The following is a 27,127-nucleotide window of genomic DNA, read 5'->3' as shown; positions in this document are numbered from 1 at the left end:
TCCTACCTTAAGTTTTCACGCTTTTTCATTTTATGAGTAAAAGTCACAAGGAAAATGTTTTTGGCTAAATAAGTTTGACCTTTCTGTTCCTTCTGGTAAATAACAGGGGATGCTATTGTTTAAATATTGACCATCATCACATTACATTTGGTACAGAAACAGAAGAGACATAAAATTCACATATGCAGAATTTTTCCTGAATAGGTTAAAGGAAAGAAGTTGAATGGAGCTATCACCATTTTGAAAACTGGGAAATTGCTGTAAGCAAACACTTCCACGCAGAACAGATTTCTATTGGTGGTTCATATAGCTCAGAAGGAATCAAAACTCCATAGAGAAAAGAAAACCCAAACTGTACTGCATGATTCTGTGATTCATTTGTACAAGTAAAACCTTCTGTCAAATCTCCACCTTCATTGTCATTAAAAGTCCAGCCATAGTGAGCTAGATCTGGCTTGGACACAATACTCTTTTCTCCACAGGACTGAAATATTTAAAGAAATCAGGTTTTCAGCTCTGTGTTTTGGGCTGGTCTCACTCAGGTGGGTTCTCCAGGTCTTTGTGGGGCTGGAAGCACTCTGTCTTGAAACATCAGATGGGAAAGCAGTGAAGTGCAGCAGAAGTGTGCCCCAGAGTGGGGTTTGGAGACTGGGAGAACAAGGGGAAGGGGTAGAACTTGGGAAAGGACATTGTCTCTCAAAGACAGCTGATCAAACGCTTGTTTTGCATGGAGAGATTCTAGTGACAGGTTTGTCGTGATGGCTTATTATTCCGGTTTAAAGTTATGAATATTAATACAGTGAAGTCATAATTACTTCTATTTTTAATTTATCGAGGAAAGATGCTGCATACACAGTGTTTTAGATGTTAATTGTTTTTTTCTACCGACAGATTGTTACAAGCAAAAGCAGAAATTTGGGTGATTATGGATACGAAAGGAAATTAACATTGAACATCCGTTCAGTGGGAGTTAATGATTCTGGAGAATTCACATGCCAAGCAGAGAACCCTTTTGGAAAAACCAATGCCACTGTAACCTTGAAAGCACTAGGTAAATAGTTCATATAGAAATCTTAACATTTCTCACTGTGGAAGGTGGAAAGTGAAGATTCTGAGTATTTTTCCCTTCCTTCTCACTCCTTTTCTCTAAACCTGAATGTGTGAGTTACTTCATTACAAGGTTAATGCAGACTTGGTGCCATATGGGGGTGGTTCAGGAAGGGCTATGTAGTGTGCAACTACTTTAATTTCTGCAGCCCTGTGCATGTTATTGGATTGCAATATTAGAACCACCCAACAGTGTATCCATCTCTCCGTTTTTTTCTCACCTTTCCTGGTTTAATTTAAAATTTAATCCAGTCTTAATGAAGCAAGTAATTTACCTTTGCCTAGTACTTTTCCTACGCTTTAGTAGTTTGGCAGCAGAAGCACAAAGCATATCTTCAGTACCTGCCTTCCAAGCATGGGAAATTTCACTGACATTGGCATGTCAATGTTTTTTTATTCAGGAGGTGTTATATATGTATTTGTATTTAAAATAATGCTGTGGGGAACACTGAAGTGTGTATAGGCAGCATGAAATGGCTCTGGAGCTCAGCACCGTGATAAATCCAGCATCCATCACTTCCCTAGTTTGGGGGATCATATCCCTTAATGGTGAGCAAACTCCCCTCCTCCCATTGTTTAACAGTGTCACTTAAACCTCTGTTCATATTAGCTTATATGATATACATTGCCATTCAAATTTTCAAGCTGCCAAAAAATGCTAACTTGATGGATTAATTAAGGACATATGCTTGACAATTCTGACCAAGTCTGTGTAGTTGGTTAAAATAGTTTCAGTTCCTTAACGTCAAGACAACCAAGGGCAACTGAGATACACCTGCAACGCTGCTTGATTTGCTTTCCCAAATAACCTAAAGAAAACAGAAGCACTTGATTTCTGTGGATGGATCTCCAGCCTAGCTGCAGCAGTCTGAGTGCACTTAACCTTGCTATACTGTTTGAGGGGGTAGGGCTCATGACACATTTTACTCTTTTTTTTAAAGAACAGAATAGACTAGATTCATATGTAAAAGAGCGAAACTGTATTAAGTATGAAAGAAAATCTTTTCCCCAAGGAGAATAATGTGAAGGCTTTTGTTATAAGAGGAGGGAAGTCCTTACCTAGAAGAATTCTTAGGACTACTATGCATGCAAATATGGTTTTAAAAAGGACTGACTTTAGGAAGTCTGATGACTAAAATAAAGTGCAGCATTGTAGAGAGCAGAAAATAAACCAACGAGCTTGTATTTAATAAAATATAAATTTTGTGCTTAGTAAAAAAATAACAGAGAAAAGCAGGAATATTTCATTTTTGGGATGTTTTTCTACCCAAACCTTCTCAAATTTGTTTTAAAATAAATAAACTCTTTCTCCTGGTTTCTTTTCGTCATTCATTGTCAATTTAGTTGTATCTTTCTAAGCCGTGCATCATGGGAAGTGATCTGCAGAGCAAACTGGAGGGACCCTCGGATTGTATCAGAATCTAACTCACTGTGGCTTTAACATTAGCCAAAAGGTTTCAGATAAATAAGGTTATGCTGGTACATTTCCTGGTTACTTATAAAAACTGTTGGTTTATGTAACCATAAACAGTGTCTAGAACAGTGTTTTGGACATTGACAGAATGAAAATAAATTCTTTTTTGCAGGCTCTTGGGTACTGTTTTGAATATGTGATTGTACAGGAAATAGAAAAAAGGCCTCAAAGGGAATAAAAATCTTAAGTTTTCAGGTTTAAAACCACCTCTCTCTCCCTCTCTCTCTCTCTTTTAATAACAGAGACTATTTTATATCATACCTGATTGCTGTGAGTTTACATCTTCCTTTCTTAAAAACATCTGTCAAGTGCTCTGTCAGCTCCATATGGTTTCACCAAGGCCCGTTGCCTTCGATTTTCATGAGCTCAGGTGCCCAGCTGGCTACAGCAGTTTGATCACCAGAAAGTGAGAAGAGGCAGAGGTTTGAGATTGATTGGAGGCTAAATTCAAGCTTTCCCAGCTTTTTCAAGCTTTTTTCCTTGTTATTGCAGTCTGTCTGTCAGACTGATAATTCCCGTATGAATTTGTGTAATAGGACTGAAAAAAATTGTCTTTCAAAGTGAGTCATCCTGAAGCTGATGAGTTCATTAATGAAATGATAACCACCGCAGTAAGGATGCAGCTCCATGTAGTATTTTGGAATGGAACTACACAGTGATAAATGGTATCTGCCAAAGAAAAAATTAAGACCCAGCAGTAGATGAACAGAAATGCCTTAGCTTGAGACAATTGCTATCCAGGCCTGTGGACTTAGTGCATTTTTCTCTAATTGCAGTCTATAATAGCTTCATTTGTAATGTCATTCTTAATTACACTTGACAAAGAATCGTTGAGTATTCTACTGTTGTCATAAGCAATCGATTTATCTTGCTCTTTTTTAGTGTTTCTTTTGTGCCATACTGTTAGTGACTCTGATTTTTTGAAGAATGTAAACACTGGAGTAGGATCAAGCACATGTTTGCATTCTTCCAGAAGCATATGAAGGCTATTTAGCACCAGGAGATGGAATCCTTTCTGTTAAAGCATACTAGGTTGCTTTCTTCTGTGTCTCACTGTTAAATATATAGCTAGTGGTTTCAGCAGGTGAGGGCCTAAGTTCTTCTTAATAGATTAGGTTTCCTGTTTCACAGTTGAATGTGTGATCACTGATCTTGAAGCAGCATAAGTGTGGTTAGAGTACCAGCAATCTCCTAAATGGCCCTGAAATTGTTTTTCTTTTCCTATTATGGCTATCAGCTAAAGGATTTGTCCGTTTGTTTGCAACAATGAATACCACAATTGACATAAATGCAGGACAAAATGGAAATTTAACAGTTGAATATGAGGCGTATCCAAAACCAAAGGAAGAAGTCTGGATGTACATGAACGAAACGTTGCAGAATTCATCGGACCATTATGTCAAGTTCAAGGCTGTGGGCAATAACAGGTAATAAGAACAGCTTTAAGTGCTATTGATTTCACTTTGAAACAGCAAATTAGAGTCCGCTCCAAAAAGTTGAAATTGGAGATGGCAAGAAAATTGTTTCTGAAAGGTCTTGCCGAAATGAGGCTTATCGCAGTACCCGGTGTGAAGTCTTCCTGCTGGGGTGTGGAGTAGCGCTGAGCTGAACACACCATCTGAGGGACCGGCGTGCCTTCCAGCTCACCTACATGATTCCATTGCTGCCTGTAAGCTAAAGTAAGAATTCAGTTTGAGCATGGAGGCCCTCCACCACCACACGGTGTATGCAGAAGATGGTGCCTTACTAATTTCTATCTTAGCTTTTTGTGCAGCGATTGATGGCAAGTTCTGAGCATCACTAATGCTTTTTTTTTTTGCTCTACAGTTATACAAGCGAACTTCACCTTACCCGATTAAAAGGAACAGAGGGAGGCATTTACACATTTTTTGTGTCCAACTCAGATGCCAGCTCCTCTGTAACATTTAATGTCTATGTGAAAAGTAAGTGAACAGTCTGAAATATTTCATTATCACAGTAATTGTATTTTATACAACATAATGTATGCACAAGATGTCACAGCGTGGTTCAGCATATGAGAGGCTTTCTGAAGTGAAGCACATGCTGCAAAACTATTTAAATGTCAAGATATAAAAGTGCAGAGTAGTTACACAAATCCACCTACTATCCAGCATGACCTTACGTTCTGGCAAACATCCTCCAGAGGTTACTGGAGAGCAGACAGATAATTTACACAGGAAAAAAAAAGTAGCACCTGGAAATATGGTCTCAAAACTGAGAATGTACTATAAACCTTTGATAATTTAAGGTGGAGCAGGAGGTACAAGGATTGCATACATATCATTTGCATTTTTGGCTGCAAAGTTGAGCTACTAATTTTCTTCAAGTTGTTTCAGTCGGATGTACAACTTGAAAATTGTAAGTAGAACTATTCATTTGTGCCTTCTGGCATGGAAATACTTCTGCATCACAATGTAGATCTCCATTGTTTAGGAGAAATCTGCAGAGCTTTACAAATGCACATGCTGTCATTTTTATGTGCTTATTAAAAAAAAAAAAAAAGGGCATTAACCTCAGTTCCAAATAGTATTCTTAAAGACAAAGGCTAAACTTGAAAATGAATTAAGTGAAACCTTCAGGAAACCGTCCTTTGTGGCAGAGCAATCCTGTTAGAGAATGTCTTACTCTCAGATATTGGCAGCTGCTAAAGGCAAAGATTAAGGACCGCAGGCACACTGGGAAAACTAATACAAGGTAGACAGCAATGCCTTCAACCCTGGACAACAAAAAGTATAGTAACAGTATATGCTGCAAACACGCTATTGCAATGCTTTAGCAGTAATAGTCCTTTCTCTGGGCATGGGCTCATATAGAGGAGCACCGAGATTTCTGCATGTGCACAAAACCCTAGATACTCATTTCTGAATTCTTCCCACTTGACAATGAATGTCATCATCTGAAGTATCAGTAACGTATTTGCAGTGCTGTAGTTTGGGTCTAGAAATATCATTTGGACTCCTTTTAGAACATGGCATTTCTTCTGTTCTCCATGCATGCAGTCATTTGTGTTGTGAATTCACTTCCCTAGCTGGGATTTTTGAGGTGAGAGCAATGGCAACCTTAGCTATCCTTTGCCATCTTGAATGAGTGCGGATCACAATCAGAAGGGGGAATTTTCTCAGTGTAGAACTCCATGTTGCTCCTTTTGACTACTACTTGACAAAGGCTGAAATTCATGCAGTCATGGTTAGGAAACCACTCTAGGACCAGCATGGTGAAGCATTATGGCCATGGTAAGAGAGAGTGTGTATGATGTAGTTTTGAAAGGCTTGCCTGTGCAACCAGCAGCATTCAGGTATCATTCATTCTTGTTTCAACATGGAGTTATCAACTTGGAAGTCTTGGAAGCAGTAAGGTCAGTCCTGTGATGAAATGAAGAGATTGAAGCCACCTCAGCAGAACCTTGGTTACCACGTAGTGTGACCCTGGGTGGGCTACCAACATTGCTGAAATGGATGGATTTGATCTACTTGGCTCAGAAAGAGTTTCTTTTGGTATTTTGATTCAACTACTGCAAATATTTTTTTTTCCTTTCAAAAAGGGAAGTCGGAGCAGGTTGATCCCTCAAAGAGATAAAAATAATGTCCTCTTTTCAGTGGTGTGTAATATGCTCATCATTTAGGTATGAAACACAAACTGCACAACAACATAACATACTATTTCAAATAGCAGAGTAACTGCAAAAGGTCAGTCAGGTGTGGGTGGGACAGACGCTGATCTAATCATGTGTCCTGACTTGGCCTTGTTGTCACTGGGAACTTTGCATAAATAGCTGGGATCTAGCTTCTGCTGTTTACAAGTCTGGCTCAGGCATGTAATCAGCAGAAAGCAATCAAACAGGTAAAACAGGATTCATAATCAGGGGGATATCTTCATGTAAACACAAATCGATGCTGAAGCATTTGCTGAAGGATGTGAGAGACTCTGTGCAGAAAGACTTCAGATTCGAACACATTTAGCAATTGCATATGCTAATCTAAAACAATACTAAATTGCTAAAGTAAAATGTAGTCAGTCATAGAGAGTGTTACACAAAGTGGGGAAGGAAAGAGCTCTGAAATTAGGAGCCAAAGGGAAAATTACAACTTGACAAGCAGTGAGCTGAACTGAGTTACAATTAAGAAATTGTACAAATCTCCAGAGTGGCAAGTTACCATGCATCTAACAATTAGTGGAGGAATCTTCCAGCTATTATCTGAGTTTAATGCAAAATAATATCTGGCTAAATGTATAGTCAACAAAATTCTGTCTGTGCAGGTGGGGCTTATGCTGCAAAGAGAAACCTGGTTGTGGTGTTAGAGGTTACATGAAGCTCTGTGTTCTTCCTGTCATTGCTGTATGCACTGGACAAATGAGCAGTCACTGTGGTGCTATGGAAAGATTCAGTCCAGTCCAGAAAATGGGGCTGTGGAAGGAAATGTATTTCTGTGCTGGTAGAAAATAATACCTATTAAATGTTAGTTTTTAAACATCTGCCTTCCTGTGCTAATCATGAAGAAATCGGTAATAAAAAGCAGCTGAACCCACAATGTTGTTATACAGAGCACTGAGCTGAAAGAGAATTGACCTCTCTCAAATCTTTGCTGTGTTCAGAATCAGCGTTGATAAGAGCTGAAAATCAGTTCAGATATGGTGAAATGAGAAGTTCAGGGCATCATTAAGAGAAGACTGGAGGTGCTGGGACGTAGCACAGAGTTGTGTGGTGTTGTGACACTACCTGACACACATCGTATACCTAAACACACAGTTACAATTTCACAATTCAATCTTGTTGATAGGAGCTTAGGAAAGCTGAATTTCTTACAATCCATGAATGCTAAGACTGTGCGAGATACTGCCTGCTATCAAAAAAGTTCTACTCCAAATGAGTAATGCTGAAAACCCGTCTCAACATTTTGCAACAGTGTTTGGTTCTGGGTGGTTTGCATAAGACACAGCATGTGGATTTGGAAATGAAAGAACATTCAGTTCTTGTAACATGACTCATGAGGAGATGCTACGTTATTGAGAGTGTACGTGTGTTTTATTGCCTCCAATTTAATCAGCAAGTAGAATATTCATTAAAAACGGTGTGCAGTCTTGGCACGTGGATTTTATCTGAAATAAGTTGCATTCTTCCACAGTTGTCAATGCAGTCTCACAACTTCCTACAGTGTTAGAAGCTCATCTTAGATCTTTGTAAAGTTATATTAATGGTTAATGGACTATTAATTTGTGCCAAGTGAGCGACATCTGTGGCATATAGTCTGGCTTTGCCATTAATGCCTTTTTTAATTTTTTATTTTTAATTTGCAAGGAAGCTAATATAGCTGTGGCTTCTAATTCTAGTTCTCCAATAAATAAATCTTTCTAATATCTTCCAGAGCCATGTAGGTGTTGTCCTTGCCTGAAGGCCTGTGACATTGGGCTACGCCTGCAAAGTCCACCTAATTGCTTTCCCATCATACTTACCACAGCAGCTCCGAACTGCATGCAGCACCAGCCTCAGTACAGAGACAAGGAATGCAGCGTCATAGCATGGGGCACCAGCTGGCTGCCTTGCTTTGTAAACTACCAGAGCAATCAGAAATTACAGCTTGGGCAGCTAATACAGACAGCCAAATATTAGCTTCCTCCACATGTGGCATTTCAGATGGTGAGCCTGTTAGGCCAGTGTTTTACTGGGACGCGTGCCCTCTGTGGGACAGGGATACGCATTGGTTGTATTGTACTGCAGTTTGTTTCCTGACTGTGGTGGTAATGTTTAATGGAGGGCAGATGCAGGAGAGGTGCAGTTTGACACACAGCTGTGGAGAAACTGACCTTGTTAGAAGCTGGTGAAATTCCTCTGCGAGAACTGGAACTGCCTTCTTATTTAAAACACATACTTTGTTCTGTACAGCTTGTGGCTCTGCTGGTTTAGGATCTTTCATCAGATCAAAAGTATGGAGGAGGTAAGGAAATCCAATGGAAGCATTCAGTGTAAGAACAGAGATTTTCACAGCTTGTCAGTGTTGCGGGACCATGGGAAGTTCAGTTCCCCTGACTCTATGGGTAATAACACACTCCAGTTACTGGAGTGATGAGCATGCGGCAATGCGAATTGTGTGCTCCTTTAACATGATACTCTCATTTGTGTGTGTTGCAGCAAAACCAGAGATCCTTACCTTGGATATACTCAGTAATGGCATTCTTCAGTGTGTGGCAGCTGGATTCCCAGCCCCTACCATTTACTGGTATTTTTGCCCAGGAACTGAGCAGAGGTGAGTTAAATAACCAGAGTGTCCAAAACCTATTCTAGATACAACACTAATATACAATTAAAAATTAAGGCTGAAAAATGACATGGTAGCAGTTACATTGCATCACTGTTTTCATCAGTTTAGGTATTGCATTATTTGCAGTGGTTTGAAGGGAAGGGAGCAGTACACTTCAATACTCCCTCCCCTTTAAGGGAGAATAATCAACATTTTCTGCTGTGGAAAAGTTTAATCCAAGCTTTCTCTGGGCTGCAGGATAGCTAATGTTTATATCAGTTTGGCCCCAAATGACACACATTCTCTATCCAATTTCACAGAATGACAGTCACAGAATCACTTGTGAATACAGCTGTTATCTTTTGTCTTATTGTGTAATGATATAATTTTTCAAGACATAAAGTAATTAGATTTCTATTCACGTGAAGCGTCTGACAAGTAAACAAGTCTAAAGTTATTATGATGTGTAAAACCTGATGCCTAGTTACCACGTTTCCAAAAGGCCTGCAGAGTTCCACTGTGAAGTGAGCGTCTGTGAGGCACATTTTCAGATTTATGTTGGCTTGCACTGTGGTTGCAAATCTTATACTAGCAAGTCATGGGTCTCCCACCTGCATCATTTCACTGGAACAGGTTGCCCAATGAGGTTGTGGTTGCCCACTTGCTGAAAACATTCAAGGCAAGGCTGCACATGGCTTTGAGCAACCTGATCTAGTGCAAGGTGTCCCTGCCTATAGCAGGAGGTTTAGAATGAGGTGATCTTAAAGGTCCCTTCCAACCCAAAGCATTCTGTAATTCCATGATTTAATGGTTACAGGTTTAATGGTTACAAAACCCATGGTGGACTTAAGAGTATATATCCCTAGCCAACGGCATGTGCAAATCTCAGGGTATCTGTACAGCTTGTTCTGTCAATTTGAACCACTACATGGAAGATAAGAAGGCACTGTGAGTGGTATAAGTTTCCAGGATAAGATCTTCAGCTGAGTCTCATTGTGAAGCCATGTTGTTTGAGTTCCTGGTGGTCTAGCTGCCTTCCCAGCATCACCTGCCATTCTGGGAAGGCAGTCTTCAGCAGGTAACTGACAGCTTTGTTCTTCCCAGGTGTTTTGACTCACCAACGATATCTCCCATGGATGTGAAAGTCAGTTACACTAATTCATCTGTACCATCCTTTGAGCGGATCCTGGTCGAGAGCACTGTTAACGCCAGCATGTTCAGGAGCACTGGGACCATCTGCTGTGAGGCATCCAGCAATGGTGACAAGAGCTCAGCTTTCTTCAACTTTGCTATTAAAGGTAATCTCTGGAATGAATGCCGGTGCTGTCCGGCTCTTGCTGTCTTAAAGGAATTCATCTTTTAAGATGAATTTATTTCGCAATAACATTTCTGTGGCAGAATGTATGATAATATATTACCGTACAAGTTCTGCCTATCAAAGCTTTCTCTTCTCAATTAATATTTGTGATAACATCTTCAGAACTGCAGAGCAGTAGTTAGCTGGTTTTCTTCTGCCTGTGTAGTGTCTAGACCAGGGATACACCACCTGCAGCATGACACTGGTCTGCCTTCTCTCTATCATTTTTTCTTCTCCTGTCTTTGTTTTGACTGTCTAGGTCCTAAACTGTATGCCAGGATCTCTTTCAAGATAATCTGCATTTTTGTCTGTCTTTTACTATGTCTCAGGAAAGTGTGGTCTCAGCACTGACTGGAGTGTAAGGGCTCTGCTTTTGTGAAAGGAGTAACACACTAAAAAAGTGCATATGAATTTTGTAGCAGTACTGGTGGGTTTGTAGGGGAAAAAAAAAGCACTAGAACACAGATGAATCAAAATGTGTTTGTAAATCTCCGCTTGCTTTGGAAAAATCACGTTCTGCTCCTGCTTTTTTTTCTCTACTACCCAGATACAACATACAAGTAAACTACAGTCAGGGTAGAGCCATAGTCCTTCTCAACCCTGTACAACCTCTGCTTTCAAAGACTGGGTTGTAGAGATTGTTCTTGGGGGAGGAAATTAGGATCTAGGAAAAGTCCCCTGACTAAGCTTCCTTCTTTGACTGTAAGTACATACTAGCTGATCTCAGTGTCACACCTAGAGCTGAGGCTCTAGTGAAGCAAAGGATGTGAATTCTGTGCCAGGTCTTTCCAACCATGTCCTAAAGATGGATTCTGATGGACTCAGAGCACTTCTGGAAATGTGGAAACCTGAAAAGATATTACACAAAGAAGACTCAAGGAAAGCTTTTTCACTTGATTGTTTTTAGGGTATTTTTTCATTTTCAGTATTTAGGCAGGATTTTCTCTGTTTTTTTTCTCTAGAGCAAATCCGTACCCACACCCTTTTCACACCTTTACTAATCGCATTTGGGGTCGCCGCTGGATTGATGTGCATCATAGTCATGATCCTGGTGTACATATATTTGCAGGTAAAATCAACAGCTCTTCAAGTCAAGTTAGGAAAGAGTGGGAGCTGCCTGGGAGAGCATCAGTAGTGACAGCTGTTCTCTTTCCTTCCCAGAAACCCAAATACGAAGTCCAGTGGAAAGTTGTTGAAGAAATAAATGGAAACAACTATGTTTACATAGACCCAACGCAACTTCCTTATGATCACAAATGGGAGTTTCCTAGAAACCGGTTGAGTTTTGGTTAGTTTATATTGATTTAATTTCATCTGTGGGATGAAACCTGCAGGTCTCATATGAGACCTTGGTCAAACATAGCAGGGTTTTCTCAAAACAATGTTGTGCAGGAATGCAAATAGTGATAACTGCTCATACTTACCTTGGGACACAAAGCAAGCAGATCTATCTATGCTAGCATCCCTAATACCAGGAAACAAAACTCTAATCCCTTCCTCGAGAAGTGCTCTAATTTGCTACAGAGTGTATTGTTTTACTTTATTAGGTAAAACTCTCGGTGCTGGAGCTTTTGGAAAGGTTGTTGAAGCCACTGCTTATGGCCTATTTAAATCTGATGCCGCTATGACAGTAGCAGTGAAAATGTTGAAACGTAAGTGGCTGTCATCTGCTGCCCAGTTTTTTCTATCTTCCTTCTGGTAGGTGCTATTTACTGAGCATTGCGTTTTGCCTTGCAGCAAGCGCCCATTTAACTGAAAGAGAAGCCTTGATGTCAGAGCTAAAAGTTCTCAGTTACCTTGGTAACCACATTAATATCGTGAATCTACTTGGAGCTTGCACTATTGGAGGTATTGTATCAGAAGATTATTGATTATCTCTGCTCTTTTATTTTTATTGTTGGAAGGAATAACCTTGCGAAGGAGAATCCATTGCTGCTAAGTATAAAAACCTTAAAAACGTGTCTTACCCAGGCGGGTTGCAGATCATCACAACTGTCATCTGTGAATTACTGAATCTTGGTTTAAGGCTCATCCTAAAAACAATGATGAGACTGCTGTTGCAGCAGCTGAAAATGACGGGTGTTATTATTCTCCTTGCGAGCCATTGTGTGGTTGTTGTTTTTTATTGAGAGACTACAAAACTTAAGGTATTTTTTCTCCCCCACTGTTTCTCACAAATGAGAAGAGCTGTGAACTTGCTGATATCCAGGGTGTGCAGTCAGCAGCCCTGCTGTAAGCAGTGTTCCAGTCTATGTGGATGGCAAGTATATCTGTTAAGGTACCACCAGAGTCACAAAGTCTGAAAAGCAGAAAGCTGAGAAAAAGAATTTCCCAAATAAGCCTGAGAGTTTTGTATTTAATATTACCATCAAAAATAAATATAAAAATAAGAAACTTTAAAAAGTTTATTCTCATATACAATAAAAGATACCAAACAGCTGCAGTGTCTGATACAGAGCGATGCTGTCCCATATTTTTGGCTTAGGTGCTTTCAAGTATGAAAGTTGGTGTTTTTTCTTACACAGGTATTTGCTCTTGAAGTTTTTTTTCCATCATTTTTCAAAGAAAATGAGCTTTAAGAATTTGTAGCTTTAGACAGAGGTGAAATGTTTCTTACTTTCACTTATAATGATTTAAAAATAGGCTGAAGCAGTTTCAAGTAGTCGACAAAGCAGAGCCGCTGGCCCGAGTGCACATCTCTGACAGCTGAAGGAATGCGGGTCTGGGAGCAAATCCTGCCACAAAAGCTGTGTTCTCTATTACGAAAGCTGTAATTATGAACTGCAGAAAAATGGAAATAAACTGTTGACGTTAAGAAATGGTGGTGCAGAATAACCTTACAGATGAAATAACACGCAGCATGATTACACATTCAAGGGCCATAGCTGCAGTCATTCACTCAGAAAACATATATTTGATCTATAAACATCCGTGCTGGAGATGACTTGATTCTCCCTTCCGATTTCATTTTAATATTCTAAGACCTTGTGCAGTGTAGTTTTCTGTCTCAGCAGGCTGTTCTATTTGAATGATTTTTCCTATTATACTAAGGAATATAACACTCTACATCATTTCCAAAACATTACCGAAGGAGTGTGAAGCTCTACTGTAAACAGAAGTGAATCAAAAGGATTAATGTTTGAAGCCTGAATTACTCGAACGTTTGGAACAAATAACTTCCTTCAGGAAGTGAGCAAAATCAAACAGATGTGTCTGGCCAGAAACATTATCACAAGAAGAAGGAGAAAAAGACTTATTTGTTTAATTTTTCGTATAATGCAATACTATTGGGGAGGGTGGAAGTTAATTGGGAGTGACGCAGCTTTTGCTGGACAATAGCTACTTGCCTGTGAAAGAGAAGAGGCTGGGTTGCTTGTCGTAACTTTTCATGTCTAGTCAGTGTAAGGCACTGTGATTGTTAACAGACCAGTCTGTGTGCTTTGCTGAATGGTATCTTTATGTAAGGTTTGCTGCTTTGGAAATAATGCCCACCTGCTTTCTCAACGTCATGTACATCTACAGGGCCCACGCTGGTCATTACAGAATATTGCTGCTATGGTGATCTCTTAAATTTTCTGAGGCGGAAGCGAGATTCATTCATTTGTCCAAAGCATGAAGAGCACACCGAAGCAGCTGTTTATGAAAACCTTTTGCACCAGACAGAACCCACAGCGTAAGTGTGACCTGCTGAAGTGTGCGTGTGTTCAGGAGATTGAGAAGGAGGGGATGCTGAGGTTCATTAGGAAGGAGGAATTGGGAGGACCCTTTCATGCGTCAGGCTTTGAAGGTTCTTTGCTGTGTAAGGAAACAATTTAGTTAAAGAGACGATTTGTACAGTGGGTGGCTTATTCTAACAGAGCTCAATTCATTGTATACACTCTGTGTTTTACTTCTTTGTCAAATTTCCTGTAGTTATTTCATGCAGCTCCTTGGCTCTGATCTTCATATCTGTTTGTGTTTATCATTACTGTTAAACATTGGCAGTGCTCATTTAGCAGCTTGAATAACAATCCCCCCAGTGTTGTGGTGTTAGTATTTTGGGTTCTTGCAAGTTCCTGCCTTCAGAAATGACTTTCAGCAACAAAAACAGTGTCTTCCAGTGTTAAAGGCGAGCTGCCACTGGTAGCCCATTAGATTGTGCAGTGCCTTAGCCCATGTCACCATTCGAAGAATGCTCTTGTGCTTCTATTTTTCAGTTACTTCATCTGTATATTTGTAGCTCTTCTGTTCTAGATACAAGCCTAAGTTCTTTCTGAATACATTTCCAAGCAGAGTTCCTGCTAACTCCTTTTTTGCAAAGGGAGGGATATATAATTTACCAACTTGGGGGCTGTGATAGTACCTACCTATTTTTATTTCCAGTCCGTTCACTCTCCCAGTAGGCCCATCACTCTTGATAGGCAGGCACAAAAGAGCCAGGAAGCCTCTCAGGAGATGTTAAAATCCTTTCTTACAACTGGGCCTGATGCTGGTGAAGCTTTTTGTGGCAATGTGTGGATAACTGGTGATGCCAGGGGTGCTGGTGACAAAGTTACCATGAACACACACATTTGAGTTGCTGCAGGATGTGTGTTCTCTTCTCAGTGCAGGAATCTCGCTGCTTGAACATGTTTTGTAAACTGAGGTATTAACTAGAAGGTATTGTCCAAATTCTTTTGTTAGTATTTACTGCAACATTGCAGCTGCTGAATGCTTTCAGATTTGTCTGTGGTTTAGTGGTGGCTAAAGATGTTTGTGATCTCATTGCTACTTTCCATGTTAGCTATGTGGCTGCATGTATTGTTCATAAACTTGAGGATCAAGAAGGACTATGTGTATGAGTTCTAATGGCAATGAAGTGAACTATGCTGATATGCATCTGCCATTCCCAAAGGGGCGTATCTATGTATGTATAAACCATATGGCTTGAAAGCATGTATATTTGAATTATATATAACAATAAGAAGACCTAAAAAATGTAGCAGATAACTGTCTCAGGACTCATCTGATTCTTTGAAATGCATGAATCCCCTCTGGGACTCAGGAAGATCCAAACTAAGTATTTTTTACCATTCATCTTCTGCATTTCAATTACCACCTCATTTGCTGAAACATGTTGATAGAAGCCAGCCTAAGCAGAAGAAGGAAGCATTAACAGGTCCTGTGAAACATCTGGTCATACATTTATAGACGGAAGGCTATATGAACAGCATAGATACAAAAGATTTTGTTTGCTTTTCTGAGCCAAACTCCTAACTTTGAGGTGTTCTGTTAACTGTACTGATAAACCTCTGTCTCTGTACAAGCCTTTTGTCATCTTCATTACATGCCATGATTCTCCAATCATTTATAAAGCATTATATTCAGAAGGTTGGTGCAACATCAGTTTTTATTTGGATGCCTTTTGAGATCTTTTTCCCCTAAATCGTGTTTCATTTCATCTGCTGCCTCTGCAGGGATGCTGTCAATGAGTACATGGATATGAAACCAGGAGTGTCTTATGCAGTTCCCCCAAAAGCTGATAAAAAAAGGCCAGTGAAATCTGGTGAGTACAGTGATGAGAAATTGTTTTCTTCTAGAAGTGTAGAGAGGAAGGCTTTATGGATATTTTCACATGAAACTTTCCTGTAGTAGATGGGGAGAATTAAAACTCATGAAGTGGTATGAGAAGGCGTAAAAAAGAACAATATGGTAAATTACAGTGTAATCTATTTTTCCACACTCAAATGGAGTGTAAGGATTATATTTTGCTTTTTGGCAATGGGCTATTTATGTGGCTCTAGTCTAGTACTTTCTCAAATGGCTGATGTGTTTAATGTAAGATAAAACTGTTCCTAAATGGTGGTACCTGGTCCACTCAAAAGCTGTTGGTGTTTATATTGCATAGGATCCTATACCGATCAGGATGTCACCCTTTCCATGTTGGAAGATGACGAACTTGCTCTAGATGTTGAAGATCTATTGAGCTTCTCTTATCAGGTGGCAAAGGGCATGAGCTTCCTTGCCTCTAAAAACGTAAGTTCATTTTTTATGTTAGGAGGTAGCGGACGAACCCTTCTGATCCTGGGTAGTGCCTCCTGGGGGACTTGATCTTCAGCCCTTCACTTTTTGGAGCACACAGATAGTTTCATAAGAACTCATAATGGCTTTGCAGACACTGAAGCCCATGGGAAGCTTGAGGAGCTATTTTTTTTCAGGCTTCTCTGCTGTATAGCAATTGGATGGAATGTGTGGCAGAACCAGAAAAGCCTAACATGTGGACATCTTCAAAAACAATGAAATCTTAAGGCTTTTCAGATTTATTCTCTGCTGGAGAGTTTACAAACTAAAAAACAGTGAAAAGACAGCTGAAAAGCTATCTGTTTGCTTAAAAGCGCCTTGAGTATCTGTACAGTTTTAAACAAAGCTGCACTTGTTACTTCTCACGCTGCCTTAAACAGGGGAGTTATCACACCATGTGCTGGTTGTTTTTAGCATTATGGCTTAATGTACATGGTACATCTTATTTTTAATTTTCTGAAAAGAGGATCAGCCTACAGACCCACATGCGATCTTTGGCTACAGGGAGCGTAGCAGACACTTTCTGGGTTCCTAGGAGAGGTACTGCCTAACAGAAAGGGTCTGGTAAAGAACACAAGTCTTAAATGATTAATGAGTATGATCATCCTATAGTATTTCCTACATTTTACTTACAAAATATTACTAACCGTGTAAACATTGTGACAAGATTGTACAGGTGCGCCTTCAATAACATGCAAAAAAACCCAGTACTTGAGCAATTTAAGGTAATCCTTTGATCCTGCACTGATATTGGGAAATGTGGCGCTCATTCTGATTAACAGCAAGCCCATGTTGAGAACTGCACTTCATTTTTCCCCCCACTGTTTCTTTCTTCAAACCCTTTACAGTTGTTGTTGTTGTTGTTATTGTTGTTTCCAGTCTATTGCCAGCTCCAGAGCAGTCCCAGTAGACAGATTTTAATGGTCTTTACCAGACTGCTGCATCCTGCACTTTTCAGGGCATCCAGTGCTTAGCGCACATATTCTTTATCTCATTTTCCTACAGAATAACACCAGGAGTCACTATGCCTCATTCCCAGTGATGTTTTTTTTTATATTTTTTTCCACCAATATAAAGAGGGACTGTAGTACTCAGTGACAGAGGCAGTAATGAATATAACGCCACAGCCCCAAGATCCTGGGAAGTAACACGCAGTATCTGTTTGGCAGTGCAGAGTTACTGGCTTCGTTGCAGCATTAAGTTACAGTGTGCTAACAGCTTACTACACTTGGTCTTCTTTGGGTATTGTTGTCTAGATTGGATGGGGCCACGGGGATGCCTTATCTGGTGGGTGGCAACTCTGCTCATAGGAGGGGATTGGAACTGGATGGACTTCAAGGTCCCTTCGAACCCAAATCATTCTGTTCATGTGCAAACTAGCCGGGGAGCTAGAGTGGCTTGAGGTGATGGATAAAATGCTTCACATTGCCTTGTGCCCTCAGGGATGGTGGCCCTCAAAGCCCAGCATCACGAAGTGCACCTAGCTTTCTTCTACAACTCAACTGTGTGTCCAGGCTCAGATGCATAAAAGTGCCTCTGTGAGGGAGCAGGGATTGGAGTCTGTTCTGGGGTTATAAGCCTTTTATTGACCACACGATGCCTTGATCACAAGACCACCTCCAATGGACAAAGCCTTTATTCAATGCCAATCGCTCTGCTTTGGGAGGAGTAAGGCAGAGATGCTGGACATTTGGCTATTCCTGCACTTTACTGCTTCAGTGAAGTTGCTTTCTTGGCTTTATATATGCAGAGTGGAGATACTGGAGGGGATGTGGATGAGAATCCCTTAGGACAGTAATCGTCCTTAAAATCAGTTTCTTGTGTAAGCATACCACGGGACAGAGATCATGTGATCTGCAGCTACTGTTTTTTGCGTATGATTCTCTTAACTCTCCAGATATTTATATACATATATGTATACATATTGCATATACATATACATGTATATATATTTGGTTGGGAAATCTACAAGTTTTATATTTTAAGGAAAAAGAAAAGCAGATAAAAATGGAACCATCTACAGCTATTTCTTAGACAGCTGTGCCTGCAGATTGTGTACCGTCAGCACAGCAGGAGCTTAGCACTGTCCTTTCTAGATGGAAAAAGAGATTATTTCATTAGAGAAACACCTCAGTTCTCTAGCAAATACAGATGGGCTCTGGCAACATACAAAGAAAACATGACTGGTGGAAAACTCAGCCACCCCCCTGGAGCTGCAGCTACAAACACACACACAAATGAGTGCTGGAACATAACCTAGCAAGGTCATTGAATGTGTGGCAGTTCCTAGAAAGATTCTGACATGAAGATTGCCACCATTTTCAAATATTTAGGCCTACTTCTAAAACCCTCCTCTGTACTTAATGCCTTTCTAAAGGAGTACGTTTGAAGTGGGATTCAGTTTTCTAACTTATCTACCTTGAAATTGTTACTGTAATTTTCTCAATTTTCAACTTTTCAGTGCCTTTCCCCTCTGTCAGAATGGCTTCTTTAAAAAGGATTATTTCAGAGACAAACCGCATTCTCTCCTTACTCTTCCTGTATTAGGAAAGAGGCCAATGGCTTCTTGATTAAAAGCTAGAGAAAAATAAGTCTGTCCCTGGCATGGTACATGTGTGTTAAAATTTAGCTGTAAATGTGAATTGCACATTGCTTCATTATGACTTTCAGCTTGCCACAAAATGCATTATGTAGTAAGTTTATGTTAAGAAAGCATGTAACCAAGCAACAGGCTGTCATGAATATTAAGAAATAACTTTGTTTGTTTGTCTGTTATTTAGTGCATTCATAGGGATCTGGCAGCAAGAAATATTCTTCTCACTCATGGTCGAATAACAAAAATCTGTGACTTTGGCCTGGCAAGAGATATAAGGAATGACTCGAATTACGTGGTTAAAGGCAATGTAAGTACGTGGTACTTTATCCTCTGGGTTTATATTAGGGTCATTCCTGTTGACTTGACTTGCAAAGAATCTCTTCCTTACACAGAGATCTAGATTTCCAAGTTCTGATGTAGATTTGTTCTGGTCAGGAGTGTGAAAAGGGGCAATAGCTGATGGAGATTTGTGTATTAATACATACATGTCGTTACCCTGGATAAAACAACCAAATCCATGTCATGAGGGAGGAGACATTTTTGTTGTATCTGTAGAAATGCACCATCTTCCTGTTACATATAAACATTTAAGTTAAAGCTCTGTTAGAAACCGCAGGCCTTATAATTGTGATATTCTGATAGGACAGTCCTAAAAATAATGATTTTATGACTTTTGCTGTATTTGTACATTACCAAAATATCGAAATAATCGGGGTTTGCATCCTGATTTTTGCTAAAAAACCCAACTCAGAAACTGGATTAGAAAGTCTGAATTTACTGATTAGAGCACAGTGGGAGGCAAAATTTCATACATAGATCTTAACCTCATGTAGGTTAAAAATACAGCTTTAATTTGCAGCTATAGGTCAAGCCCTTTAACAGAACTGGAACAAGATAACACATGAAAGATGTATAATACCTCCTATACAGATCAGTACCCGTTACATTAATGCCTGCCAGCCTTCTGCAGAAATACAAAGATACACTGTTGTGATGCAGATTGCACTGGCAGAATTTGAAGTCCCCTTTTAAGTCCTACAAGTGCTACAAAAGAAAATCTAGTCTGTCTGAGACTGAAACTGGAGAAGTGTGCTATGAAGTACAGGACATTTGCATCTCAAACTGATTTTTGCTGCCTGGATGAAAGTTTTAAATCTGTGTCAGATACATGCAGCTATCAACTGCCTTCAAGGTACCCACATTTTTCACTTGCACCATTTTTTCCTGCCCCAGCTGGCTCTATCAGCTGCTAGGGACATGACACATACCCAGCCAGGCTTTTTAGCACAATAATGAAGAGAGTAAGTTCCTCCCCTGAGTATTTTTTGCTCAGTTAGCCTCCCAGTTACTGGCACCTCAGGTGTCTGAAGTATCTCTGCTGTTCTGTTCTCAGCCTGCAGTCCTCTGATGTCCTGGGTACCTGCAGCATCCTTGTAGGCTGCAGGAGAGAGGGCTGTGTTTGTTGCATTCAAAAACAATGTTCATACCAGCCGCTGGGTGCCTGAAGGTTGAGGTTAGAGAACAACAGGAGTCCAAAGAATTCAGGAGTGGCTGTCCTGGCAAAATATGGAGTGGTATTTAGTGAAAGAAAGCTGCTTTTGGGCTCAGGGTCAGACCAAGGGCTGCTTGATCAGCCAAGGCTGCTCAGAGTGGGAGGTACAGACCAGCAGCTTAGGAGGGAAGTGAGCAGTAAGTAATTAAGTTTTATGCGTCTGGGCTACACTTTAAGTTTTGTGAGTCATCTGACAACAGGATTTTACTTGGCTTGGAAGGGTCAGAGGAGGATAGGCTGCATCTGCCCTGCAGAGGAAGCAGTGGCTGTGGGAGGCGGCTGGGTGCAGCTGGCTCCATCTTAACACAGAGGCTGGCAGTTGGGGCAGGGCAAATCTTAAGGGTAGGAGCCTGGCTGGCTCCCACAGGCAAAACAGAGTGGAAAGACAATTTGTGTCTGTTCACACAAACATGTGAAAAATGTCGGAATATATTTCATGCGAATTTTTGGTGAGAAGATAAAGCAGATGTCTTAACTGTTAACTGAAGCTTTGAAGCATCCTGGGGATGGTAGCCAGTCCACAGAAGACTTGTGTGTTTGCCTAAGGAACCACACCATATCCATGTAGATTATTTTGGTCTCGCTTCCTGCCATCCCTTGTAAACAAGAGGGATTCACACAGTATACAAAAAATCAGAATACAAGGAACTGTGCAAGTGTGGTGAGCCTGTAGAGAGGTGAATTTGTAACAGTGCAGCACATGGAGACTGAAATGCAGGGATTTCCATCTTTAGTTAGATCCTTCTTTTGATTCAACATGTATTGAAAGCACATAATAGGTTTAAAAGGTTGATTCTGTGTTGCCCATTGTCTTAATTTAATCCCTCTTCCCTGCACAGGCTCGTCTCCCTGTGAAGTGGATGGCACCTGAAAGTATTTTCAACTGCGTTTACACCTTTGAGAGTGATGTCTGGTCTTATGGAATATTGCTTTGGGAACTCTTCTCTTTAGGTAAGTTCCATCAAAATCTGAACTCTGGGGGGTTTTTGTTTCACCTTGGATTTACTAGATCTGCAGCAAAACACACATCTCACCTGTTCTCTCAACAGGAAGCAGCCCTTACCCAGGGATGCCCGTGGACTCCAAGTTCTATAAAATGATCAAGGAGGGATATCGGATGTTCAGCCCCGAGTGCTCACCCCCTGAAATGTAAGTGAGCAACCCCTGCTCACCAGACATAAGCAAAGATGCAAAGGAAGGAAAGATTCTGCATTCACCTGAAGACTTTCTGTATTCACCCGCTGTCTTTTGAAAATTCTTTGAGTCTTAAATAATAAATCTAACTAATGTAGCAAATGCAGCTGTAGTTAAAAGCAGAGTAACACACTTGTGCCTCATAGAATCTGATCACTTTGTCGTGGTATGTGTAAATAAATTATTGGCAGATCGGAGCACGTATTACACATATTTAATTCTGATAAAGCAGTCAGTGAGATGTATCATGAGGCTGTATGTTTGTGCTGTGCTTCCCGATGGCAAGGGGAATGGCTCCTTATCTTCCTCATGATCTGTCTCCACTTCTCTATGTTGGAAATGGCTCGGCACTTAGCAGGCTGTCAAAGAAAACTGTCCAGATGCTCTCATTAGCACCGAGGCCTTTGTTGTCACTTCACGGCTGTTAGCAGTACTATTCTTTTCTTAAAACTCATTTAAGGAAGCTAAACTGTGCAAGTGGGTCACGTTTTTCTGTCAAATGATAATGCAGGTGGGATAAAAGCTCTCAGGCTGTCCTTCTCGGCAGTACTTAACTGCAATATCTTTGCAGGTATGATATAATGAAGAGTTGCTGGGATGCCGATCCCTTGCAGAGACCCACATTCAAACAGATCGTGCAGATGATAGAACAGCAGCTTTCGGATAATGCCCCCCGGGTAAGTTTGGGCTCCATATAGGTCAGCAGTTCTTTGGAATTAAAGCTGTTTCACCTGAAACGTTAGACCAGAGTTGGGAGGAGCAAGGATCCTCCATTAATTTTCCAATATCCATTATTATTTATTCATCCTTGGATGGTAAACGTAGGTGATAGGAGGGACCAGCTAGACGAGGCTCTTTGCATGGTTGGTGTTTCTCACTTAAAATACACTTGACAAGAGTTTTGATGTTATACAATGCAGTGGTACTGCCTTGATTCATCTGAACCATGAAAAAGAAATCTGTCAGTCTGAGAAGAATCTCAGACATTTAGTATACTTACTTAGAAAAGCTTTCCTGGAGGAAGAGGTTGAGCTTTTGGTGCCCTCCTACCTCTTGCTACGTACTTCATCTAGCTGTATTTATTTAAGCTTGGAGGAATGTTGTGATCAAGTGTACATTCACTGTTCTTTCCACCATTCTCTAGTAAAAGCCTGTCCAGAGGGTAACTGGACAAAAGAGTTCAAAGAGAAAGCGGATCCAGCAGACTTGGATTTTTTCTCACAGTAACACTGTGTGCAACTGAGTTTTATAAAAGCAAGTTCAAGATCCGGTTTAAAAATAAGGCTTCCTTTCACCTTCTAGATGTCGTGTTTGGGTAGAGTGTAAGGCTTCCTGACAATCTGAGAAAGAGGAAACTGAAAGCTGCTGGTGTTCGATTGCATCCTGTAGCGTATTTTTAGCAGGTGCAGGCATCATTAAAACAAAAATGAAGAGTGTGAAGTAAACATTAGAGAGTTTTCTGGGGGCATTTTAGGAATAATCGGAGGAGTATTTTTTCAAGCTCAGTTTAAATTTAGAGTGCAGTTGTAAGATGAAGTGTTTTTAGTCAATGAGAATGAGATTCTTGACTCTTAAAAGAGCTGTTAAGCCCACAACATGTTGAAGCAGCGTGTTTAGGTTTGTCAAGAATCCCCTGAGTCGGGTGCCCTTCATGTCAGGTAGCACAGAGAGGGAGATGGCTCACTGAGGTGTGAAAGGATTGGGCCATCTGCCGGGTATTTTGACAGCAGTGTTTGGCTTCTGCAGGTGTATGCAAACTTTTCCACTCCACCTTCCAGTCAAGGCAACGCTGCAGATCATTCGGTGAGGATTAACTCAGTGGGTAGCAGCGCTTCATCTACTCAGCCCCTTCTGGTACGCGAAGATGTTTGAGTGGCATCTGGAAGAAGAGGAGCCCAGCTGTACTTGCTGTTTGTATTGTGTAGGGAGTGAGAGAGGGAGGACTTCTATTTCTTTTACTTTTACTCACTACTACCACCGTGTAGCTGAAATGTTGTAATACTGTCCTTTACCACACACTGTTACACATAAACTTAATGTGCTGAGCACGGTTACAGGCATCATTGCAATGTTAACTGAAGCTGTATATATTTTGCTATATTGTGTGTATTTGCAGTAGAGAGCCAGATGTGGAGAAGAAAAACAACAAAAAACCACAAAAGAGACCCTGGGCCAGGGTGTTGAATGAGATGACTACAGATCAAACCAAATCTGCAGCGGTCCTCCTCTGGATCCATGCTTGGAAAGCGTGTAGTCATTTTCTAGTTAATTTTGTTTTGTTGAGTTTAAGAAATAAACAGATATAAAGCAAAGTGCTTTGCAAACCCCTTTCCATATCCAGCCACACCTGAGAGGCTTTCTGTGGCAGACACCACAGGTTGGAGGCCAGGAGGGACAGTGAGTCCCTGGGCAAGAAGTGGGCAGCCAAGGGGTGGACATGGGCACCACAACAGAGAACTTACAGAGGTTCTGGGGCGTGAAGCTGTTCTGGAAGTGAAAGACCTCAGTCTTGATTTCCTACCTGGGCTTTCAGCAGTGCAGAGCAGTCAGCAGGTTTCTTTGGGTACCTGCACCACATCCCAATGGCATTCCACCACAGACCATACCCCACAGTCAGGACTGCAGGGATGAGATGCTTGGTTTGCTAAAAGCTGTGTCCAAATGCGTTCACCAAAGATAGGTGGGCCCTACTGAGCTGGTCAAATGACAGTAGGAGGGTTGCTTATAGTAAATGGAATGTCAGAGGAGCAGAGGCCGTTTAACGAGACATCTTATCTTGGCAGGAGCAGAAGCAAAAAATTCTGTCCTGAGGGCCCTTTGCTTATCTTGTGATATGCAGGTGAACATTTCCCATAGGCTGGCTTGGATAATGCACTCAGGAAAAGGCTATTCCTCCCACAAGTCATTACATCTTTCTATCTATCTCTGTAGTAGTGCTGAGATCCTGAAGCAGAACTTAACTGGGAAGCATTGAATTTTTAAATGGAATAGAACAGTGAATACCTTCAGTCTTGTTTGGTGGCACATAAGAGGCTGTGGGGTCAGTTTCTGTTGGCCTGGGATTGTGCTTAAGTATCTTATAACTCCTTTTCTTCCTGTTGGAAACACTGTTGTTTTTTTATTTTTATTTTTTTTTAACCTTTGTTCTGTCACCATTAAATTCATGAATGCCTCAAGAGAAGCATTTTGTTGAGACAAAGAGTACCACTTAAGTACCTATTTATTTACATTGCACTTAAGCACTCTGTAACTTATGTTTTACCAGGATTTTGGTTGAGTTTACATGCATTTTAAATGTGTAACTAACTGCCCAAAATGCAAGACAATTGTAAATACACACACTGGTAGTACATTTTAGGTAGTGTTGAATACCGCACTCTTTGTATGCCTGTGCATTTGGTTTATTGTTACAGGAATTCATCTTTCAGAGTTAGTCAAGAAGTAACCATTTGCACTGAACTTACTTAGGCTGTTGCACCTTTCCAAAGTTAGTCAGTTGTTTGGAGGCACTCTTATGCATACTTGTTGTTGAGCGTTTTCAGTTTAATGCTATAAAAGCTCTTTCGTAGTGTGTTGGCTTTCAGAGCAACTGTAGACAAACTAGTTTTATAATCATAGATGTCTTGGTACTTTATGGACATTTAGCTGAAAAAAAAAAGTTTGGGTTTTTTCTTTCTTAAAATTTATATTTTTATAATTTTTTTTGGGGGGGGGGGGATTGAAACTTATTTTGCAATGGCTTAGTGTTTGAATGGTTTTATGCATTGTTTTTTTGTAAATATGGAAATGTAGCAATAATGTCCTTTTGACTATTCTCAGTCCTTGAGTCTCAAAAATATTTTTATATATATATATATATGCAAAAACTATATGTATAAATATGTAAGTGTTCAAAAGTTTATGAAACACTTATGGATATGTTGCTCGGTTGTAGAATTGCAGTTCAGAAGAGTTCAAATAAATCTGTAAATATGTATTCAGATGCTATCGATGTGTACTATGTTAAGATGGAGTATTTTCATGTAAGTCTTAATAAATTCTTGGGTTGAAGCAAAATATTGATGTCTGGCCACACAAAGGTCAGGTTGGGTATTCTAAAATATATTTCACATATGTGACAGAAAACCTTGATGGTTTTTCATTAGAAAAGTTCTTTACTTGTATAATATGGGTATATGGTATATGGGATAATGGCCTGGATGCAGCTTTATGCTGAAGAAAATTTGCAACTTCTTTAATGAGTCAGTTCTATTGTATCATGTTGTTTTCCTAGTGGTATGGAATGCAATTAATGACCTGCATTTTGTGATGTCTATCTTAGTGAAATCACAACTGGACAAATGTCCATTAGACTGAAAAAAATGAATGGCAACTGCATTATATACCTAGAACTGTCTGGATTTGGAAGCCATAAAAAGAGAAAGTAGTAATTCCCTTGCTGGGCCAAGAACCACATTCCTAAGGGGATACCCTCTGCTTTAGTTACTGCAGTACTGAAATCTTTGACTCCAGACCCAGACCTATGCTGGTGTACGTACTGCATCAGCAAGGTTGGTACATGATTTAATTTGAACCATTGTTTTTCCTGTCTTACCTGCTTCCATGTTCAAGCAAAGTAGAATTCGTACCGAGACATCCCCATTCATGAATAGGTAGAAAGAGTTCATGCATTCTCTTTCAGCGTCTTCTGAGGAGCTATTTCATGCGTTCATTTGCAATAATTATACCACCTCAGTTCTGGTTCATGGTCACACGGACTATTTCCTGCTATATTGTTTTCCTGTGCCAATTTTAAGTAATTGCTTACACAGAAAGGCACATTAGGAAGGTATTTAATGGATATTATATTTGTCCTTCAAAGCATTATTGTACCCACATATAAGGGCTGCTAGCATGGATCATCAAATGCTGGAAGGGAACCTGTAAAGGGAATGTAGCCAGGCTCTTCCCACTAGTGCCTGGTGTCAGGACAAACGGCACGAAGTAAAATGCAGGAGGTTCCCCTTGAACATCAGGAAACACATTTTGATTTCAAAGGTGCACTGGCACAGGCTGCCCAGAGGCTGTGGATTCTCTTCCCTGGAAAAAGAGGAAAAAGAGGTCCTGGGCACCTGCTCTGGGTGTCCCTGTTTGATCAGGGCTGGGACCGGGTGAACCTGGATGTCTCTGTCAATCTCAGCCATTCTGTGGTTCTGCAGTCAGTAAGGGCACTCTGGGGAATCTCAGCTGTAACATTTACTGGGCTAGAAGTTGAAAACAAAATCCCACTCACACTGAACACTGGAGAATGACTCTTCATTTGCATTACTAGCTCAATAAGGAAGTTCTAGGATGATCTGTGAGAGAGATGAATAATCATTGTGGAGACACTACAGTATATATGGAGGTTCTCACCAGTGCCATATGCATCTCCACCACCAGTCTTTCAATTGCCAAACTAGAGACAGATGCAGCTGAGTGATAGTAACTGAGTGCTGACTATATATAATGCATATAGTCCTTGTTTAGCAAATGCAGTTGAGATAATGAAGAATCCATGACCAGTTATGGT

The 27,127-nt window shown here is 40.4% G+C and overlaps 1 protein-coding gene across 2 annotated transcripts in view; it reads left to right on the top strand.

The window, feature by feature from the left end:
• The window catches only part of KIT (KIT proto-oncogene, receptor tyrosine kinase), a 51,229-nt gene extending 25,668 nt beyond the window's left edge, over positions 1-25,561 (top strand). For both annotated transcript variants that reach the window (XM_015862359.2, XM_032444398.1), the window contains exons 5-21: positions 892-1,051; positions 3,819-4,008; positions 4,409-4,524; positions 8,730-8,844; positions 9,943-10,136; positions 11,158-11,264; positions 11,357-11,483; positions 11,743-11,847; positions 11,933-12,043; positions 13,718-13,868; positions 15,631-15,719; positions 16,062-16,189; positions 19,015-19,137; positions 21,222-21,333; positions 21,432-21,531; positions 22,148-22,253; positions 23,323-25,561. In XM_015862359.2, the coding sequence (XP_015717845.1) occupies positions 892-1,051; positions 3,819-4,008; positions 4,409-4,524; positions 8,730-8,844; positions 9,943-10,136; positions 11,158-11,264; positions 11,357-11,483; positions 11,743-11,847; positions 11,933-12,043; positions 13,718-13,868; positions 15,631-15,719; positions 16,062-16,189; positions 19,015-19,137; positions 21,222-21,333; positions 21,432-21,531; positions 22,148-22,253; positions 23,323-23,448 (2,160 nt within the window). In that variant the 3' untranslated portion in view covers positions 23,449-25,561. The remainder of the gene's footprint in view (positions 1-891; positions 1,052-3,818; positions 4,009-4,408; positions 4,525-8,729; positions 8,845-9,942; positions 10,137-11,157; positions 11,265-11,356; positions 11,484-11,742; positions 11,848-11,932; positions 12,044-13,717; positions 13,869-15,630; positions 15,720-16,061; positions 16,190-19,014; positions 19,138-21,221; positions 21,334-21,431; positions 21,532-22,147; positions 22,254-23,322) is intronic.
• The last annotated feature ends 1,566 nt before the right edge of the window (positions 25,562-27,127 follow it).

The sequence above is a fragment of the Coturnix japonica genome, chromosome 4, assembly GCF_001577835.2.
Source record: "Coturnix japonica isolate 7356 chromosome 4, Coturnix japonica 2.1, whole genome shotgun sequence".
Taxonomy (NCBI): domain Eukaryota; kingdom Metazoa; phylum Chordata; class Aves; order Galliformes; family Phasianidae; genus Coturnix; species Coturnix japonica.
The sequence above is the reverse complement of the archived record's forward strand: the minus strand, read 5'-3'. Positions and strand labels throughout refer to the sequence as shown.